This window comes from Mesoplodon densirostris, chromosome 11, assembly GCF_025265405.1.
Source record: "Mesoplodon densirostris isolate mMesDen1 chromosome 11, mMesDen1 primary haplotype, whole genome shotgun sequence".
NCBI lineage: Eukaryota > Metazoa > Chordata > Mammalia > Artiodactyla > Ziphiidae > Mesoplodon > Mesoplodon densirostris.
The window spans coordinates 82074819-82097830 of NC_082671.1; the positions used below are offsets into that span (position 1 = coordinate 82074819).

General features: G+C 36.3%; 1 protein-coding gene and 1 non-coding gene across 6 annotated transcripts in view; one reads left to right on the forward strand and one right to left on the reverse strand.

Moving 5' to 3' along the window:
• ANKS1B (ankyrin repeat and sterile alpha motif domain containing 1B) overlaps positions 1-23012 on the forward strand; it is a 1156804-nt gene that overhangs the window by 195047 nt on the left and 938745 nt on the right. For all 5 annotated transcript variants that reach the window (XM_060113525.1, XM_060113526.1, XM_060113527.1 and 2 more), the window contains exons 3-6: positions 961-1117; positions 6779-7075; positions 20283-20358; positions 22703-22804. In XM_060113525.1, coding sequence (XP_059969508.1) covers positions 961-1117; positions 6779-7075; positions 20283-20358; positions 22703-22804 — 632 coding nt within the window. The remainder of the gene's footprint in view (positions 1-960; positions 1118-6778; positions 7076-20282; positions 20359-22702; positions 22805-23012) is intronic.
• Positions 15499-15602, reverse strand: LOC132499707 (U6 spliceosomal RNA). Its single transcript, XR_009533934.1, has one exon. It is a non-coding gene; the product is annotated as a U6 spliceosomal RNA (small nuclear RNA).

The window sequence follows — 23012 nt, forward strand, 5'->3', positions numbered from 1 at the left end:
CTTCTCTTTTATGTTCTCGTTTACTGTTCTTACCAGTCTTGAGCAATAGGCACTCTTATTATTATTTATATTATTTTCTACAGGAAAGAAAAAGAAAAATGAGACTAAACAATACTCTAGGGGTCATATCATTAAGTAGTTTGCATAGCTGAGACTTTAAATTCAAGTCATTTAAATTCAAAGCTTATAAAATAATACTGATTTTAGAAAAGAAATGTTAAAATGAGGTTTATTTTTATTTTCTCTGAAATCTTATCATTAGAAACTGCATCAGTGATAGAATTTGTCTCATAAATGAATTTCCCTCTTAAAATCATTTCTTAGCCTTGGAGGAGGAAGGTGAAAGAGTGCACAAGTATAAACAACACACATTCAAAGTATGTTCTGTGCCATGGCTAAACCTTGGGCTTATACTGCAGGGTCTCTTTCCTACTGTGCTGCTTTCTCTTTTATATGTATCTTCAATCCCTTATTCCAGTTCTCTGTAGGGATGATGTGTAAACTCCCTAAATGACTCTTGGTAGTATGATAACTTTATTTTGTAAACAGGGAGTTTGCTTGCACCTCAACTCTTCCTTCAGACTAAATCTCAGATACAGGTTATCTGGAAATACTCCCTTTTTGCAAAAGATGAGAGGAGGTATTCTTTTAAGTTATTTGACTAAATTCGTTCTGTTAATAAAATTAGATAAATTTTGCTGAAATGAATTCTATTAGGTAGTTTTATGGTTAGTCAGTGCTCTGTGCGTGTATGGTGGTGGCTTGTTCCAGGTAAGTAAAATAGCCAAATGCTGAAGAGGCAAACTCTTAAACACAATTGTATGTCTCAGTACCTTGAATGATTACTATAAATTGCCAGCCAGTATCTAGTATACTTTTATAATTATCTGTTTAATAAATGCTGCATTGTTCAGCATATTTTCTTTTCTGTTGTATTCTTTTGGTTTTTCTACTTCTTAGGGACATAGTTCTCAAACTGCTTCAATATGAGGCATCAACAAATGTAGCAGACAACAAAGGTTATTTTCCTATTCACCTGGCTGCCTGGAAAGGAGATGTGGAAATTGTGAAGATTCTTATTCATCATGGACCATCGCATTCCAGAGTCAACGAACAGGTGCACTTGACAAATATTTGCTCATGCTATGATTTTTCGAGAGTTTTGCGGAGCCAAAGACACATTGAAAAATCGATTATTTCTATCTTTACCCTGCCAAAGACCTTTCTACTGCTGAATTTCCTAAAGGAGAAAGTTGAAAACTTCTTTGGCATTTGTATATGGTACATTGGCACTAAGTTGGACATTTGTAAAGATATTTATTAACAAGAAAATCCCACATAAAGGAAGTAGTTGTAGTATTTTTGCCTGCTTTACATAAGCATCCCTTTTATATTTATTAAATATTTAAAGACGAAACAGAATTCACATTTGTAATGTGAATTAGTTTTTCTTAATAAAATTTTAAATGCTAAAATGGTGACAACTATCATTTGCATAATGCTTTACCATTTACATAGCACTTTCACATTAAGTACAACTTTGTGAATTAAAATGCAAAATACAGTGTATACAGTTGCTAGTCACATATTAAATTAAAAATTTCCTGTACGTGTAGAGATTATATCTATATCTATATCTACACACACACACACACACACACACACACACACACACACACACACACACACACACATATATATATATATACACACACACCCACCCAGAGTAAGTTGAGTAAAAAAAAGCAGCAGGATGATACTGATAGAGAAAGTCAAAATATTTGCAAGTACATAGTATCCATGTTACATATAATGCATATATTTAAAAAGTAATGCCATTCTTGATATTCTAAATAAATAAGACCACAGATTCCAGAAAGTAAAATACAGTCCTCTAGTACAGTATGATAACAAACATCTTGAGCTCTGCATGCCCCCTACTGTTCCCATTTTGTAAAACTATATTTGAAAACCAACATGTAGTCCAAAAACTGAATTACAAATATGGCATTAAGCTGCAGGTTGGCAGTTATCCAATATCAATGGAAGTAGGTTACTCCAGGGTAAGCACATCTAATGAAGTACAATTAGCATATTTTTCAAATGGATACAGACTTTGCAGACCTTTGACTGAAATTCAGATTAAAGAATAAAAAGTAACACTTGCCAGCTGTGAACAGCAAAGGGAAGAAAATGTATATTTTTTTCTTACATCAAAAGGCAGTTGTATAAAGAACTAATCAAGAAAAATGTTCTATTAACTGGAACACTGTCATTATTATTTATCGCAATAAAATGTCTGTTTACAGGTTACAAAATACAGAATATTTTTTATGAGAATACACTCATTAATTCAAATCTATAAAAAATGACAGATATGGCTATCTTTATTGGCATATCATGCTAAAAGGAAATTTATGAGAATGCTGACTCTTCCTCAGAAAACCAAGTTAAAAGATCATTTGTGGAATGAGCCATCTGGTGGTTATTCTTAAAACTGTCTGAATGCCCCAAAGCAAACCTGAAATAATAAGATGGAAAAACAAACCAAGGTTAAGCAAGGGAATGTTAGTTTCTCCAAACAATATTTTTAAAATGACATGAAAATAAGAAAGAAAAACCCTAGAATTTATTTACATTTGAAAGCTGAATATTTTAAATGGCATATAACTGTAATGGTGTGTTTTAAAGAGAAACAGTTATTTTTTGTGATGTTGAATAAATCAATTTAAATATAAAAAAGTTTTTTTTGAGGTGATTGGACTTCAGAATTCCTTTTTTACTTCTCTTTATGTTGTGGTTTCTATTGGAAACAAGTTGAAGTTTCTTGAGGTTTTTAATACCATGCTTTCAGTATTTTTTTGTTTGTTATTATGTATATATGCTTTTAGTGCTGACATACTTCTCTCATTCAATGTCATTTCTTCTAAAAGTTTCTGATGTAGGAATTTTGTTTTCACAGGTAAATTCTGATTTTAGCTTTATTTCTTTTTTTCCCATGAATGGGACAGAAATATGCTAATTAATTATAAGCCTTTATGTATTTAAGCAATAGAGGGCAGGAATGAAAATGGTAATGAACATTTATTGAGACCTATGATAACCAGGCACTGTGCTAAGCACTTTACCTGTGATATGTTATTTACTTAGTTCTCGCAATCCTCGGAAGTGATTTTTATCACTTCCATTTTATAGATGGGAAATCAGGCTCAGTAAAGCTAAGTAACTCTTCTAAGTTCACACATTACTAAGTGACTTAAATTGAGACTTGTATTCAGATCTCTGTAATTCCAGAGCCCTCCATAATAGCACATTGGTATTCTAAGTGGTAAATCCTATCACTTATGGAGTGTTTACTATATGCCAGGCATTGTGCAGAGTACTTCATCCACATTATCTTTCTAAGCTCTACCACAGCCTGATGAGGTAGGTATTAATTACTGTTCCTACCTTATATATGGGGAAAGTATCTTAGAGAGATTAAGTAACTTGCCCATGATATCACAGCTTCTAAGAAATGCAGCCAGTATTTGAATTCAGGTTTTTCTGATCCAAAGCCCAAGCTTTTAACCAGTAATACACTATGTTATAATGTTAAAATTATGCATAATTGTCAGGGTTTCATTCTGATTTCTGAATGCTGTCTTTGGTTTCTAATACAGCTTTCTTTAAAAGTAATTCTACCTTATGTTTTAATGTTTAAATCTTATAAGGCATTTTCCTATATGTTATCTCCTTTGGTTTATAAGCTGTATTCTAAGGTTATAGGGAAGGTAATATTCTAATTTTACCGTAAGATAAGTTAAGAGAGATAGAGTGATTTATTGTTGCTAAAAAGCACATGTTAGCACTTCAACCTGGATCACCATTTTATACTGCCTTAGAATTAGTTGTCAACTTAGGGTGACATAATTTTGAAAATAAAGTGGACTCTGCCCTGGTTTTGGTTTTTATAATTGCCACATCCTTCCTGTCTTTTGTCAACAGGTTTATTTCCTTTCTTCTGATGTTATGTGTGTTTTCAATTTATATTTCTCTGTATATTCATTTCCCTCCTGCCTTTCCTTCCTCTTTCCTTTTCTTCCACCTTCTCTTCCTCTTTTCTTCTGTATTTTAACATTAGAGCAAAAACCAGAGGAGCCTTATCTCATAAGTATATTCCCTTGCCATTCACCAAAACTCAAATCCAACTAGTGTTAGATAGTTTCCATTAGTGTGACTTTGAAGTAAGATCTTTGGTAAATAACTTTTGTTAGCCAGTTTCATACTGCCACCCATTGTCTGGAAGTGTCCTAATTTTTCAGAGAACATTCATCTGGTAAAAAAGAAGGAATTCAAAACAGTTTAAGAATATTTAATGTAGACGTACTAGCAATTATTAATTAGTGTTTTATCACAGCCTATTTATTTCAAATTGGATTTTTTTAGACCACTAGTGAGTATGGACATGAGTATACAACCATGCCTTTTGTAAAGGTAGCACAATTGTGGTCTTCACTGACGTGATAAGCCAAGTGTGTGTTTGATATTATGGATAAACTCTATGAACATTTTCTCCTGAGTAAGTCTTGAAAGATTGAAATAACTTTTTCTTGAGATCTGAACAGTGATAACTGGAGTTAATAGAAAAATTTCAATTTTGCACTTATAATTTCCTAGGCTAAGGCCTTTGCAAAGGTAGAGAGGTCTTTGAGGTATTGTTTCATAATTTACTTTTCTTTTCCTCAAAGAGGTAGTATATCTTAAAAAATGAGATTGAATCTCTTTTCAACCAACGGGAAATTTGGTTTGGTAAGGAGGCATATTTCTATATCATATTTTCATGGTTTAAGGTAATAAGATTGATTTTTAAATCAGGTTTATAAAACTTGGCCAGATAATAAAATCAGGGAGTGCAAGCCTCTATGTTGTCAGTCTATGAGGAAATAGACTATGATAACACATTTAAACTAAGAACAAGAATGGCTCCCCCAAAGTGCTGGAAAAACAATACCTCCAGCTGGATTCCCCACCTGTCAGATCTTAACTTTTTGTTGACTGTCTTCAAGGAGTAGCTTTTCCTTTGCGTTTGGCCTTCAAATGCCCTCTTCTGATACTTGTTTTGGAAAAGTAAAGTAGTAAGAAGACTTTTCTGTGCTTTTTTTCCCCCATCACTCCTCTTTTTAAGTTTTCAAATCTTCTCTCTACTCTCAACTTACTTATCTGCGTTGTTTTATCATCCAGAGCAAGGCTGAGTTACTTTCTGGAACGATAAGATTTGTTTGGGTTTGTACCCTTAGAACAGCTATCTAAGCAGCTACTTCCTATTTCAACTCAGTTGGTGTTCTTTTGGGCAAAATCTATAGAAATTCTGCTTTCAGATCACTAGCTCCATGTTTTTCTTCTTTGGCAGTAAAGAAACACATGGCAGGCAGTGTGGTACAGTGGAAAGAGCATAAATGGGTTTTTGATTCTGATGGATTACAGGTTCCAAAAGATCCTGAATCTGCTTGGGCATGTAATTTAACTTTTTTGTATTTTAGTTTCCTCATCCATGAAGTGGAGATGTTAATGCCAATCTTGTAGGCTCATTTGTAAGAGTTAAAGGAGACAATGTATGTAAAGTTTTTAGACACTCAGGAAATGGTAGTAGTAATAGTTTCTATTGTGGAAGATTGTATTAAAAGTAACAACTTTGGGTCTAGGCTATTTAGGCTCAAATTCTGGCCCCAATACTAAATGGCTGTATAATTGAAGGGCAGTTATTCAACTACTTACTACCTCAGTTTCCTCATCTGTAAAATGGGGATAATGATAATAATATTTATCTCCTAGTGAGGATTAGATGAGTAAACATGAAATGCAACTGTGCCTGGCACATAGTGATAGCTATGATGATGACTCTGGTGATGAAATCCTCCCTTGCTCTCTAGAACCCTCATTTAGGACATTGCATTTTTGTTACTAAAATTTCTTGTTCACATTTCTACTGATTGACCCTTCTGCCTCCTGACATAGTCATACTGCATATACCTACACCATCTGCCAAAAGAATCTGAAAGGGTACATCTCCCTTGCAACTGGGTTCAGTTTTCTCCATTTTAACATTTTATATTCTGCTAAATTCCTGGGGAAATCTCATTGATTTTCAACTGAAACACTTATAAGCTAAACGTGTAATACTGTGATATTCCTTATAACTTGTATGGTATGGGTATGGTCTGCTTCTCAATCCATGATTATATTTCAAAAAGATATGGTTTAATCTTAGGGCCAGTATGTCTTTATTCTCTTTGGAAAAGAAGCACTGATTTATACTTAAACGAAAGATAAAATGAAACTTAACTTGGGAAGCCTTTCTGTAAATCTTTCATTATCAAAGAATGTACTATCTCAACTATCTTTTGGAAAGCCAGTCTGTTAAAAGTGTATTAATTTCTCTCATTAACAAATGTCATGGAGACACGATGCACAGTGCAGATAACACTGACCATCTGGGCCCAGCAGGGCTACTGACTAACATGACTAAATCATTTATCACTCTTGGAAGTTGGAATATATAGTGTAGGGAAAAGTTTGATTTTTTCATTTGAAGTAATAAAAATAAAATGTGATATTTTTGGTGTAGTAAATGATAGGTACTAGTATCAAATATAAAATTCTATTAGACATGCTTATTAAAACAGATAAATCTTAAACTTACATTTTCAAAGCATCTTAGGTTTTAAATGACTGTATATAGGTTTTGATAAAGGATTGAATTTCTGAAAACTTGCACTTTATGTCTTTGTCTTAACAGAACAATGAAAATGAAACTGCACTACACTGTGCAGCTCAGTATGGACACTCAGAAGTAGTTGCTGTTCTCCTGGAAGAGCTCACCGATCCTACCATCAGGAACAGCAAGCTGGAAACTCCTCTGGACCTGGCAGCCCTCTATGGACGGCTTAGAGTGGTCAAAATGATCATCAGTGCACACCCTAACTTAATGAGCTGCAACACTCGAAAGCACACACCACTACACCTTGCTGCACGCAATGGTCACAAAGCAGTTGTTCAGGTGCTGCTGGAAGCAGGAATGGATGTGAGCTGTCAAGTGAGTCTTCTTTTAGCTATGCTTCAAGAACAATGGTGCTCTTGTTTTGCTTTGAGATACAGATGTTAAAACTTACAGGAAGAAATCTTACTATTTTTTAATTGGTCAAATGGTCTACATGTATCTTTGTAACTACTAAATTCAAAATACCCCACCACACGGCTGGGAAATATGAAGAAATATAAGGCATAATCTCTAACCTCATTCTACCTTAGGGGCTATGCACATGAAAAATTATTACTAGATGGCAGTTGTGTGTGGTCTCCTTAGTAATTGTTTCCCTTCTCCCAGTATCTAGCACACAGTCTGACATACACCAGTAATTCAGTCCAGTTGAAGTTGAATGAATGAATGAATGAAAGGAATGAAATTCACTTTAACATTTTTGAGTTGTACTTTGTGTTTAATATGTTGACACATTTAGAATACAGATCTCACAGCTATCCTGTGGGATTGAGAGCCATTAAATTCCAGTACAGAGATGAGGAATCAGATTCAAAGACTAGGAAACTTGTCTAAGGATACATAGCTGGTAAACCCAGAATGTGAATTTAGACTTACTGATTAAAGTCCAGGCCTTTTTCCACAATAGTGTACCTCTATACATGGCTAATAAAGGAAGGATCACTATGCTTAAGGGCAATAAGAAAAAAATTTACTGGGAGGTGTGATTTGAGTTGAGCTTTGAAGGACAGATAACATTTGGATAGGTTTTGTTTCTCCACAAGGAAAAGCAACTAACCTGCTTTTGTTATCTGTCTCGTTAGCCCTAATTCCAAGGTTAACTTTTCTTTCATTTATTTATTTATTTATTTACAATTTTCTCCTTTTATGACTGTTTTTTTTAGCCCCCAAGTCACTGGCAACATACTTACCTTCCAGAGATTTTGGTTCCCGTCAGATTATGACTTTTCTCCCCTATGTATTGATAAGCTATTGCTGCATAATAAACTGTACCAAAATTTAACAGCTTAACACAATAACCATTTATTTAGTTTATAATTCTGAGGTTATGGTTTAGTCTTAGCTTATATGGGCAGTTCTTCTGTCCTGACTGGGCTCTCTCATGTGTCTTGGGTCAGTTGTGAATCAAATAAGTGTCTGTGCTTCAGGGAGTGACTGGCTGTTACCTGGGGTAATGGGTGAGACTGCTATGTGTCTTTCATAATCAAGCAGGCCACCTTGGGCTTGTTCACATGGTTGAGAGAGAGCAAGAGAGAGAGAGAGAGAGAGAGAGAGAGAGAGAGAAACACGATTATACAAGGCCTCTTGAGGTCTAGCTTTGGAACAAACATATTGTGGCTTTTGCCATGTTTGATTGGGCAATACGTCACAAAGGCAGCCCAAATTCAAGGGGTAGGAAAACAGATTCTACCTTTCAATTAGAAGAGGGTGTGAATTATAAAACGGGTGTGAATACCCAGAGGCAATAAATGCAGACAGTTTTGTAAACAAATCTACACATTCAAGGTGGAATTAGTGCTCAACTGTGAGGTTATTTTCCTAGGAGTTGTTGAGGTTGAATACTGTGTCTCTCGGGGGTTTTTTGTTTGTTGTTTTTGTTTTTTTAAGTTTTAAAAATCCTACGCCTTCTAATCTTAGGTTTCAGGCTGACTCCCTGAATCAGAATTTTCCTTAGACCTTTGCCTGTGTTATTTAGTTGGTTAGATATTTGTAATATCTTTTCTAAATTGCTTATTCTACTTTGGCAGCCTTGAAAATAAGCACAAGAATTTTTTTTTAGCCCTCATATTTAAGAAAAAAAAACTTTGCTTGCAAAGGGGTATTGAAATGAGATAGATACATGTTTACTATTTATTATAGGTGACTAACAAAGTTACTTTTTTAAAGTATGTTTAATGATAAGCTAGATGTTTATTGTCTAAATGTTAAATTTCTCTAATCTAGATTTATTGCTTTTATTAACACTTCTGGAATACTTCTAAACTTTATTGCACAGATTGCATTATAACCAAGGACTTTAACTATGGCTGTTTGAAATCAGTAATTCACTTTATGTCCCATGACTAGAAAAGTAAGAGTTCAGATTCAATTTTATAAATTTATATTTTTTATGCAAAACACTGTATTTTGTGCTTTTGGAGAATTAAAGATAAAAAAGATCTGTGCCCAAAATTTGGTGGAGAACACAAAAACTTGCAAGAATAGCTCCTGTTACATGACATATTAAAATAAATGCTAGGACGAAGTGCTATGAAGATATAGGTGAGAAAAATATAGACTTAAAGAGGGAGAACTTGGGAAGACATTGAAGAGTGATGTTTGAAGAAGACCTTGAAAGTCTAAAAGGACTTTGAATTGTAGGTGTAATTTAGCTTGCAGATGTGCATTATTTGGCTAAAACAGTGTTTTAAAATGTTGAATTTTAAATACTTCTCGACGGGGTATATACCTTCTAAGATGTCAGCCTCTCTCTATGATTCATTCCTTTAGATTTTTCTACTTGGCCCCGATAGCATTTTGTTTTGTTACTCACAAATCAGATGAAAGGGACACAGTATGTTCAGAATACGTGAACACTTAATCAGAAGCATTAGGGCAGGTACCCGAGCAGGATGGGCAACATTTTGGTTGCTATACCTCTTTCACTGATGCTCACTCTATGATTTCATCTTGAAGGTTCCAGGAAGTAGAGCTGTCAACATATTTCTACAATACATCTCAATGACTTGACTCTTCCATTAGATACAGTTAGCCTTAGTTGATTTTTTGTTTTTATTATTATTGCTTTGTTCATATAAAACATTTTTTGGCATCTCATTACCCTTTTTTTGTGATTATTTAATTTTTTTATGTTATTCAAATTAACTGTCACCTAGGTTTACCATCAGATTCACTATAACATTTTTTAATATTAAATTTGAAGTAGAGATTTGTTGATATTCTCACTGGCTGAGAGTGAACCATACCAGTTAGTAACCTTAAACTGTTTCAGTGGCTTTAATATTCATTAATTTGTTAACTAGTTGGAAGTTAACAGTATTAAAAGTAATCCTATTTGGTAAATCACAGTAATACATTTTTAGACTTCAATTACATTCAAGTTATTATGAATAATTCTTCAAAATTTAGAGATGGTTTTGGAGGATCTTTTCTTTTTTATTTTATTTATTTATTTATTTATTTTGAGGTATGCGGGCCTCTCACTGTTGTGGCCTCTCCCGTTGCGGAGCACAGGCTCCGGACGCGCAGGCTCAGCGGCCATGGCTCACGGGCCCAGCCTCTCTGCGGCATGTGGGATCCTCCCAGACCGGGGCACAAACCCGTGTCCCCTGCATCAACAAGCGGACTCTCAACCACTGCGCCACCAGGGAAGCCCTGGAGGATCTTTTCTTTTAATTACAAATATTTTTAAATGCAGCATTTATTTTGTACTTTTTGTAGAAGTTTTGTTTTCTGCTTCATTTCTTTCTGAGCAATTTTGAATTATAACAACTATTTGAACTAGTGAGCAAAATAATTTAATTCCTATTTGGTTGAATTTCATAGTATATATTTACTTATAAATCCTTTAGCATTAAAAATTTCTTAATAAAGAGAATGAATCATATTAAGATATTAAGAAAGCAGGGTTTAATTGGCAAGATTCTTTTGAAATTAGCAATTATTTCTATGGATTTCAAACCTGATTTTGGGTAACTAGGTGGTGATAGTGTCATATTATGCTAGTGCTTTAACTGTGTGTGTTTCTTTTATTAAAACTCAAAGAGTTAAAGCACTAGCATAATATTAAGAAATTGGGTTTTATATGAATGTAAAAGGAAAGGAAAGGATAATTACAGAAAATTAATAGTAAAGAGTATAAGTTAGCATGCTAGGAGCTGTTAAGGTGCAAAGCTGAGTAAGGTACAAAGTGCTTAAAGTGGCAGGAGAAATATGTGCCTAAATGGATAGATTACTTGTTTTTTTTTTTGTGGTACGCAGGCCTCTCACTGTTGTGGCCTCTCCCGTTGTGGAGCACAGGCTCCAGACACGCAGGCTCAGTGGCCATGGCTCACGGGCCCAGCCGCTCCGCGGCATGTGGGATCTTCCTGGACTGGGGCACGAACCCATGTCCCCTGCATCGGCAGGTGGACTCTCAACCACTCCACCACCAGGGAAGCCCTAGATTACATTTTAATAATCCATTTACTCTTTTTTAAAAATTTATTTATTTATTTATTTATTTTTGGCTGCATTGGGTCTTCATGGCAGTGCGCAGACTTCTCATTGTGGTAGCTTCTCTTGTTGTGGAGCACGGGCTCTAGGTGCGCGGGCTTCAGTAGTTGTAGCACGTGGGCTTCAGTAGTTGTGGCATGCGGGCTTCAGTAATTGTGGCATGTGGGCTCTAGAGTGCAGGCTCAGTAGTTGTGGAGCATGGGCTTAGTTGTTCCATGGCACGTGGGATCTTCCCGGTCCAGGGCTTGAACCCTTGTCCTCTGCATTGGTAGGCAGATTCTTAACCACCGAGCCACCAAGAAAGCCCAAAACGAGAAGATTGCACTTACTCTCCTACTTCCTGAGATGATTATTTTAAAATTTCTCCTCTTTTCCGAAAACTTCAACACTTCCTTCATTGTCATCCCTCTGTGATTACAACTTTGTTTTTATTTTACTGAGATAACAGAAACAATCACATATTATCACCTCCACAGTTGCCAATATGTGTATATTTGCTTTCCTTCCTTGCTTTAAATTAACTTTCTAGGTTTATATCTGAGGCTAACTTCTCTACTTGTGCATTGGCTCCTATCCCCTCATATCGACTTAGGATACATTGCTCTGGCAAATATTCCCTCTTTAATACAATGTTTTCCCCCTCTTAACTGCATTATTTCCCGAAGGATGCAAAGATGTTGCAATGTTTCCCATCTTTAAAAAACCCTCTCCTTTGAAACTGAATTTTCCTCTAGCTGTCTTCTTCTTTCTCTGATCCTCTTTATGGCAACATATTTATTTTTAAATAAAATGAAATTTATTGTAGCCTTAATGCACATAATAAAATGACTTACAAGCAATTTTTGTTAGTAGTAGCTAGAGAATGGGTAACTGACCATTCTTGTGAATGTAGTGATAATCCCACACCTGGTCATTCTTGTCACATTTCTAAAAGAGCCCCATGCAAAGATCTACCTTTCTGACTACAGGTGAAATTAAAGAACATATTCTAGAGGAAGTAATACCCACAGGACTAAAAAAAAAATGGCAAAATATTTAGAAAGACTTGTTTTTACTCATATCAAATTCTTTCCTTCATCTCTGTTGAAACCATTCCAACTCTATTACTCTATAAAAATTCTGTTTTTTCCTTTGGTGAAGGTAACTAATGACTGCCATATTGTTAGATCCATAGCCAGTTCTTAGTCTTCATCTTACTTGATTTATCATCAGCATTGACAAAGTTGATCTCTCCCTCCTTTTTGAAACACTTTTTTCTTTTGACATCTGAGATACCACTCTCTCTTGGTTCTCATGTAGTTCACTGGCTGTTCCTTCTCAGTATTATTTTAGGTTGAGCCAAAGATTTTGATTGCCTGCCATTCAGTGTTGCAGCTAGATAAATCTGCAAGACCTCATGAACCTGTTACTGCTAGTTGCTTAAGAGTTAAGTCTTTCTGTTTTCTGTCCTCTTTTGTAGATTCATACTCCTTTTCCCTGAGCCAGCCTTTATTTTCATTCCTTCCCATTGAAACTTTACATTGGAACTCTGTAACTCTGTTACTCTCTCTTAGCTATTGCCACAATACTGCTGTAGGATAAGCACAGAAATCTCAGACATTCATAAGCAGTAGCATTTTTTTTCATTCTTAAGTTACAGGTCAGCTGGGGAAGCTTTGTTTAATGTTGTAAGTTAGTCTGGGCAGCTCTGCTCCATGTGTTTATTATCTTCCTCCTGGGACTAGCCAGGACATGGCCTAAGCCCAACCAAGGAAGCACACTTTGGGCCTCTGCTTGCATCATGTTAGCTATCATCCATTGGCTAAAGCAAGTCACAAACCAAGCTCCAAATCAATGGGTAGGGATATATACTCCACCCACATAAGTGCAAAGAGCTGCAGTGTTGTATGGCAGAGGGCATTCAATAGGAGGGACTAATAATGTAATCTGTGACGTCCCTGTTCTGTGGTTAACCGTTCTCATCTTCCTGATCTCTAAGCATCTGAGTCTCCCAGGTCTTAGTACTTAAACCTCTTTTCTTCTCTGTCTTTACTTACTTCCTGGTTGGCCTCATCCAGTCTCTCAGCTTCAAATGACATCTTTAAATAGCAATAAAAATTTTATTTATTCATCCTGGACCTTACCCTAAACTCTAAATTAGGTGTCTGCTGGACATGTCTATTGGATGCTAATGGGCATCCAAACTCAGCATTTCAAAAACTGAGTATTTAGCCTCCATAACCCCTTCTCCCCAAATTTGTCCATCTTCCAATATTTCCCATTTCAGCAAATGGTAGCGCTGTCCTTCTAGTTGTTTGGCCCCAAAACTTTAGGGTTTCTTCACATTTTAATTTAGTTCTTCATCAGATTTTATTGGCTTTGTGCTCAAACTATATCCAGCATTTCAGTACTTTTCATTCCCTTCACTACTACCACCAGAGCCCAAGTCTTGATTATCTCTTGCCTCCTAACTGGTTTCCCTGCTTCTTCCTGTTCTTCTGTATTAGTCTGCTTGGGCTACTATAACAAAATACCATAGACTGGGTGGCTTAAACAGCACACATTTGTTTTATCACAGTCTGAAGGCTAGAAAGTCCAAGATTAAGGTTCTGGCCAATTTGGTTCTTGGTGAGAGCTTGTAGATGGCTGTCTTCTCCTGTGTTCTCAAACGACCTTTCTTCTGTGCACAAATGAAGAGAGAAGGAGAGAGCTCTCTGATGTTTCCCCCTCCTCTTATAAGGACACCAATCCCATAGAATTGGGTTCCCGCCCTTACAACATCATTTAACCTTAATTACTTCTGTAAAGTCCCTATCACCAAATATGGTCACACTGGGGTTTAAGGCTTCAACATATGAATTTTGGGGGGGACACAAACATTCATTCCATAACAGACTCCTTCAGTCTATTTTCAACAAAGCAGCCATAAGTGATCCCATTAAACTAAATCAGGTTATATCACTCTTCTGCTCAGAAACCTTCACTGGTATTCCAGCTCACTCGGAACAAAAGCCACACTCCTTACAGTGGCTGACAGTGTCTTATCTGACCTAGTCCCACTCTCCCTGAAGCTACCTCCTGCTACTCTTTGCCATTTCATATAGTTTCAGCCACGGTGGCCTCGTTGCTCTTCCTGGAACACACTGTGTGTGCTACTACCATAAGGCCTTTGCCTTACTAACCTGCATGGCTTCCTCCTCTACTTTCTTCAGGTATCTGCTTAAATGTCACCTTAATAGGGAGGCCTTCCCTGATCTGTCTCACTTACCACCTTAGCAACTCCATTTCCTTCCCCCTAGTTTCCCTTTCAGGACACCATATCCCCTCCAGCCTTCTGAGGAGAGGATACCAGGCACATGCTACATCAACAAGAAAATTTGTTCCCTACTCTTAATGGAGTTGAGAGCTTGGGTGCGAAGACAGAAAATAAACATATAAACAAACAAAAATTACAAATTGCAGTAAGTGGTATAAAGGAAAAAAGCAGGTTCTTGTGTTTGAGAATGAAGGGTTGGGGAAGTCTCTCTTAGGATGTGCCACTTAAATGGTGCTAGCTCAGAGAAGTGAGAGATGAAGCCATGGAAACAGATGGCTTTACAAGAAGGAGACTATAGTGAGAGAGAAGAAGCTGAATAAAGACTATTCAGGTAGTTTCTGGAAAAGAAGTCTGTAAAAAATCAGTTAGTTACAAGAGGAATGCCAAGACAGTACAATTATAATAATCAATTCATCCATTCACGATGTATTTATAGAGTGCCTGCTCTGTGCCAGGCATTGCCTACTATGTGCCAGAGGATATAGCAGTAACAGAATAGACAAAAATTTTGCCTTCAAAAGGGAAGATGATATTTAATAAAGTGTGGAGTAAGGAAAAGTGAGATATGGGATAGAAGCTTGAAATCATAGCAGGTTCACAGGAAGTTTCTATGGTTGTTTGTTTTGGTAGATAGTGAAAAGGTATGTATTTTTATGGAGAGTGGCAGGATCCAATGAAGAGACTGAAATTGAAGATGCAAGAAAACGGTGAAGATACTTCATGAGCAAAATTCGAGAAGCAGAAAATGATAGAAAAAAGAGCACAAGTGGAGGATTAGCTTTTTTAAAAAATTTTTTACTGGAGTATGGATGCTTTACAATGTTGTGTTAGCCTCCACTGCACAACAAAATGAATCAGCCATACACATACAGGTATCCCCTCCCTTTTGGACTTCCCTCCCATTTAGGTTACCACAGTGCATTAGGTAGAGTTCCCTATGCTATACAGTAAAAATATGGAACACTTCATGAATTTGTGTGTCATCCTTGCACAGGGGCCAAGCTATCTCTGTTATCATTCCAATTTTAGTATATGTGCTGCCGAAGCGAGCACGAGGATTAGCTTTAATGAGGGGAATGGATGCTTCCTCTGAGACAGAAGTGAAGGAAGATAGGAAAGGTAAAGACATTGGCCAGAAGTCCCTAGTTAAATAGGAGGAGAGGGAGAGATCTTCTTTAGAATAGGAGAAATGGTATTTCTGAGTTTTTTGAAGACACATCCTGTTTCTCTTATGCCATTTCCACCCCCAGTCTAAACCTACTTATAACTTTCAGCTATTCTTCACATGATGTTTTTCTAGATTCTTGTTTTGGGATGCTCTTCTCTGGACATATTCCAATCTGTTGATGTTCCTGTGAAAGTTTAGTATCCACACTTGAACACAGTACTCTGGATATAGTCTAGCTAATGTAGGGTACAAAGGATCTGTTGCTTCTCAAGTTGTTTAGACATCATTTATTCATTTACAAAGGCTAGGATGTTCTTATCTTTTAAGTTCTTACCTTTCATCCCAAGAGATGCCTACAGGGCTAATTGGTGCTAGCCAGGGCGTCAGGGGTTGTTACTTCTGTGTTAAATGCCATTCTCATTGGCTTTTCTTCTTTTTTCTCTATCAAATTTATCTTTACTAACTGTTTGTTACTTCTTTTGGTAGTGGGTCTTGTTTCTCAATAGTTTTTATTTCCCCTGCTACCTGTGCTATTTTCTCTACTGATCATCATCACAATCCCACTTTATATCTTTGTTCTATTTATTTTCTCCTTTAATAAAAAATTGGTCTTCCTTTATCTGGTCATTCTCTTTTGCAAGCTTCAGAAGGGCTATGGTTAGAGTGTTAAATTTGGAAGGGGGAACCAGTGCAGGCAAACTGACATCTTCACATCCCCTTTCTGTCTGCTCTTTTGGCACTCTTAGAATACATAACCCAAAAAGCCATTTTGAAACGTCTAGAGGTTTTGGATAAAATATAACAAAGATCTCTTTAAATGCATAATTGAGCTTTCATGTATCAGGGAAATACATACAGCCAAACCAAAAAGGAAGCTAAAACCCAGGGCTTAAAAATAGGAACATTCTTTTCAATATCCTCTCCCCTTTTCCTACCATTTGTTTTTCTCAGTTTTGGTGCTACTGAGGCTTACCTTTAATAGCCATTTCCAATTGGAGAGAGAATTTCTTTTGCTTTTATCAGCAATTCAGCATTAAGATATATATCGTGTCATGTCTACTGACTAAGCTGTTTTCACCACTAATTGTGATTAGAGGTTTTTTTTTTTCCCCTGAAAGGTGCTAAGATGTTGTGAGTGCTTCATATCTGTTTACTGGATAAATATTGAAGTGTTACTATATTATCAACTGCATAATTGTCTATTCAGAAACTATGTTTATTTTATTTTATTTTTTTTATTTTTATTTTTATTTTTTTTTCTTTTTGCGGTATGCGGGCCTCTCACTGTTGTGGCCTCTCCCGTTGCGGAGCACAGGCTCCGGATGCGCAGGCCCAGCGGCCATGGCTCACGGGCCCAGCCGCTCCGCGGCATATGGGATCCTCCCAGACCGGGGCACGAACCCGTATCCCCTGCATCGGCAGGCGGACTCTCAACCACTGCGCCACCAGGGAGGCCCACTATGTTTATTTTAAATGATTAATTTTAAAGAAATGGAGAAATTTGATCCATTGAAAAAGCAGGCCCCAAATTTGGGTTCACCTATTTTAGTGTTCTTTCTTTCTTTTTTTTTTTTAGGGGCACTGAGGGCTGTGGGCCCATTTGCTCCTGCATCCACAGCTAGTGTCAGCTCTCTCCTAAGACTGCCTTCTTATTTATTTATTTATTTATTTATTTAGGCTATGTTGGGTCTGTTGCTGTGTGCAGGTTTTCTCTAGTTGCAGTGAGCGGGGGCTACTCTTCGTTGTGGTGTGCGGGCTTCTCATTGTGGTGGCTTCTCTTGTTGCGGAGCATGGGCTCTAGGCACGTGGGCTTCAGTAGTTGCAGCACGCAGGCTCAGTAGTTGTGGTGCACGGGCTCTAGGGTATGTGGGCTTTAGTAGTTGTGGCATGTGGGCTTAGAAGTTGTGGCTCACGGGCTCTAGAGCACAGGGTCAGTAGTTGTGGCGCATGGATTTAGTTGCTCCATGGCATGTGGGATCTTCCCAGACTAGGGATTGAACCCATGTCCCCTGCATTGATTGGCAGGCAGATTCTTAACCACTGCTCCACCAGGGAAGTCCTAGTGTTATTTCTTTGTATACATTCCACTTGCTTGTAGAATGTTTTAGACTAAATATTATTTCATGAGAACACAGGAGTCCTTGATCTATCCTCTCAGCTTGCTTGAGCTTCAGACTTTGTCTCCTGCTCCCCTCCCAGTCCCACCTTGGTTAAAGCCCAGGTACTAATCTATCAGGGATTGGTAGATTTCCTTGAACAAATTCTTCTTCCAGTGCTCAATGCCTGGATGCATACTTTCTGTCCCTCATTCCCTTCCCCAGGCTCTGAGGAATTCCATTTTCCTTTTCATCTCTATATTTAAAATATTGTTTGGGCCTCCCTGGTGGCGCAAGTGGTTGAGAGTCCGCCTGCCGATGCAGGGGATACGGGTTCGTGCCCCGGTCTGGGAGGATCCCATATGCCGCGGAGCGGCTTGGCCCGTGAGCCATGGCCGCTGAGCCTGCGGGTCCGGAGCCTGCGCGTCCGGAGCCTGTGCTCCGCAACGGGGGAGGCCACAACAGTGAGAGGCCCGCATACCGAAAAAAAATAAAAAAATAAAAAAAATAAAAAAAAAAAATAAAATATTGTTTAGTTTTTCAGAATTTTAAAGTGTGCTATTCCAGGAAGGGTTTTTCTAACATTAAGTACAAACTTTTGTGAAAATTTGGAGGAAATCAAATTAGTAGTAAGAAAGTTGGTTGAAAGACATAGAATGAGAGTGAGAAGAATTAGATTATTTCAAGGGATATTTTTTAGGGAGTGAAAAAAATTAACTTTTTATGCCACACATTGAAACATTGTTTTAAGAAGCTGCATAAGTTTCTACAGTTTCATTTTCCTTCCATATAGTGCTATATATATTTATAAATTATTTTATTTCCATGTTTATTAGTGTCTATACATATCATACCCAGAAAATTATAAATCAAGTGCATTTCAGTTATGCCTTTTTGGCAATAACTTCAGATCATGTTGATAGATCTTCAGTGGTCCTCAAGCCTCCTTAACAATGCATTTATAAACCATTTTATACTGGGTTAATTATACAATAAGATTTTATTAATTAAAAACATTTTTACATTATATAGTATTTTATAGTGATATTTCTTTCTTGTATTGAGATGAAAATCCCATACTAGAGATTACTTTTAGTACAAGAGGACAAAGTTGCCATAATGACAGTGTTCAGTTTAACACACAGAGACATGTGCACATACTAAGGACCTGGTAGGCATTTTTAAATTCTTGAGAGGAAAAAAAAAATTTTTTAATGTATAGCTAAAAAAGCTTCCTCTTTGAAATCTTCCTTGATCTTCCCCAAGACAGAAACCAATCTCTCCCTGCAATGCTCACAAATTCTTGTCTTCTATGTTATGTTCCTACCTTCTTCTACCTTTTGCCCTCAAAATAATTCTTAAATGTCTACATTTTTGAGGTACTTTTTTCTAGGCATTGGTGATACCATGATGAAAAAAATAGATGTGGTCTACATTTCCACTAAGCTTACAGTTTATTAAAGGGAATAGACAATCACATAACATTATAATGTAGTACTATAAATGCTATGATGAGGAAGATTAGATTGATGTGGAACACACAGGAAAAGTGCTGGACTTTAGGGGCAAGCAGTACCTTCCTGAGTGAAATTATATTAAAATGAAGATTTGACATGTAGTATACATCTGTGGTTCTCAATTATACTCCCTAGACCTTTATTATTACCTGGGAACTTGTTAGAAATGGAAGTTTGTGGGCCTCATCCCAGGCTACTGAATCAGAACTTCTCACGGTGGCACCCAGAACTGATTCGTGCTGAAGATTGAGAGCTGGTGGTATAGGTGATGGCGAGATAAAGAGGGCTAGGAGTTAGATCCTGCCAGGCCAGCCTTTGAGATCTTTACAGAAGAACACAGAGAATGATACTAATAGGAAAAAGTTTAGTATGCTTGGAGCATAAATAAGGTAGAAGGTCTGGGGAGAGTTGGGATGGGCAAGAGAGAATATGGAAAGGAAAGCAAGGAGAAGATTGTCCAGGTTTTGTAAGCCATGTTAAATTGTTTAGATTTCATTTACCATTGATATTTATTTGTACATCTGTTTCCTCAGATAGAATGTAAATATACAAGGGCCAGGATCATATTTCCATACCTCAGAACATCCCTCAACTATTCTTGGTATAGAGTTAGTATTAATGCATGCTGAACTGAATGAACTCATTGGATATTCACAAAAGCCTCGTGAGGTAGGCATTAGTACTCTTACTTTATATTTGAGAACTAAGAGGAGGTGAGTGGCTTACCAACATAACAAGGTCAGATGGCTACACAGAAGCTGAGGTGTTTCACAAATTCAAGCTTTTGGGTTTTGTTTCTAGAATCTCTTCTTTATTTCACACTACCTTTCTGTCAGAATGCTAAGATTACAGAGAATATGTATGAATACATAAAATGACAGAATTTTTTAACCTAAGCATTCCTAATGCAACTGTGCTTCTTTTTCCTTTTTTTTTTTTTTTTTTTTTCCAGACAGAAAAAGGGAGCGCACTTCACGAAGCAGCTTTGTTTGGAAAGGTAGATGTTGTGCGAGTTCTGTTAGAAACAGGTAACTATCATGATTCTCCATGGAACTTATCTTGATTCTCCAGGGGGCTTATCTTGCCAAAAACTATTTGTATTTCAGGAGTAGACAAAGGAAAACGACACTTTTTTTTTTTTTCTTGACAATCACCCTTATTTCTTACCTTCACTCTAAATTGAAGGTATGTATTCATACCATGTAGAATTGAGCCTCAATGTTTAGGAAAAAAAAACTGATAACAATGTGTACCTTCCTTTACTCAGTAGATACTTTAATAAAAAGCTTTTGGAAATTACAATTTTATACATTTAAATCACATTAAAATAGAAACTACCAAAAAGAAAAGGAAATCTCTGCCTTCTATAGGAGGTTGGAACTGATCCCCGTGAAGTTAAGACAATTGCTTGGTTTATTAAAGAACATACTACTTTCCCTAGGTTTTTATATTGTGAATAATGGTAAACAGAAATTAGAGTTCCCCATTCTTAAGGTAAATTCTCCTTCTAGTTACTTCATCAACTGAGTAGCTATTGTTTGTAAGCTGCAGTGATTTAAAGGGAAGCTTTTAGAGGGAAAACTTTGAAGGAACAACAAAGTAGGCTTATTTGTCTCCATATGTATATTATGATTGAAATAAAATTGGAACTGAGATCAGATTTTTTTAAGATCAAAAGGCATGGATAATGGAGAGGGTGTGGAGAAAAGGGAACCCTTTTGCATTGTTGGTGGGAATGTAAATTGATACAGCCACTATGGAGAACAGTATGGAGGTTCCTTAGAAAACAAAAAATAGAATTACCATATGACCCAGCAATCCCACACCTGGGCATATACCCAGAGAAAACCATAATTCAAAAAGACACATGCACCCCAATGTTCATTGCTGCACTATTTACAATAGCCAGGTCATGGAAGCAACCTAAATGCCCATTGACAGATGAATGGATAAAGAAGATGTGGTACATATATATACAATGGAATATTACTCAGCCATAAAAAGGAACGAAATTGGGTCATTTGTAGAGACGTGGACGAATCTAGAGACTGTCATACAGAGTGAAGTAAGTCAGAAAGAGAAAAACAAATATCATATATGTGGAACCTAGGAAAATGGTACAGATAAACCAGTTTGCAGGGCAGAAATAGAGACACAGATATAGAGAACAAACGTATGGACACCAAGGAGGGGAAGCGGTGGGGGGTGGGTGTGGTGGTGGTGTGATGAATTGGGAGATTGGGATTGACATATATACATTAGTATGTATAAAATGGATAACTAATAAGAACCTGCTGTATACAAAAATAAATAAAATAAAATTCAAAAAAATAAGGCATAGATACAAATTTATGCTTGTAAACAATTGACGTGAGTCTTTTGTGTTTTAAACTATATTTAGTGTGTTTATTTTCCTCAGTAAAAATGTTAAATGAAAAGTATTGGCAGACTATTGCATTGTGATAGTTCTTATGTGAAGTTAAAATTTCATGTATATGTAACTTTGATATGTAACACAATGATATAATAAATGAGGCAACCAATTAAATATGTTCTGGTAACACATTTCCATACAAATTTAAGCAAATACTTAATAATTTTATTATAATGAACTAACTGTTGAGGCTAGATCCTGAAACCTGGCTTTGTTTGTGCTTAGATACTTGGGAAGTTTATAAACTTTTTGCTCTTTGCTACATTAAACTCTTTACAATAAAAACTCTTTACAATAAACATTTCAGAATTAAAATAATTCCAAAGGTATTTCAGTTACAAACTTTAAGAAGTTTGCTCACTAGGTATTTGATGAGTATTGCTGACATTGAATATAATCTTGCATAAATAAATATTAAATATTTGACTTTGTATTTGGACAATAATTCAAAATAATCCTGCTTTTTCAACTTTTGTGAATACTAAAGTATTCTAAGACTGTTCTTATACTACTTACATGGTACATTATTTTTACCATATTATACAGAATATATAAATCATATGACCATAATACTTTAGGAATTTAAATTCTAAATCAGTAATATTTTTCAGCTTGATAGTCTACCATTTAGTTAACTAGCTATAACCTCAATTAGCTATAATCTGAAAAAACAATATTAATGAATGGATCAGTGCCCTTTAAGAGTTAATTCATTATCAAGAATGTTCCTAATCTTTGGCATCAGTGGTCTCCCACCTTCTTTCTTACTAAAATCGTGTGTGTGTGTGTGTGTGTGTGTGTGTGTGTCTTAATTTTTTAAAAAATCACCTTAAGTGCTTGGTCTGTATACTTTTGAAATTAGAGCAGTTATATATTGACTGTATCTTCTAATGATACCCCACTTGTGTACATCTAGTGGGTTTTTCTTTTTCTTTCAGGAATTGATGCCAACATAAAAGATAGCTTAGGTAGAACTGTCTTAGACATTCTGAAAGAACATCCATCTCAGAAATCTCTCCAGATTGCAAGTCTCTTACAAGGTAAAGAGTATTGAATGATGGATGAGTTTGCATTACAGTTAAGATTAAATTAAAACTGTCCTAGTTTTCTCTTGGGTTTTAACATTTACTTTTGAATGAACTTATTATTTGCTTTTTTTTCTGGTAGACTTTTAAGCTCAATAATAATTACTACCTTTTAATGTTTTATTTCAGTTTTTCAACTGCTCAGTAATTTTTAAAAAGCTAA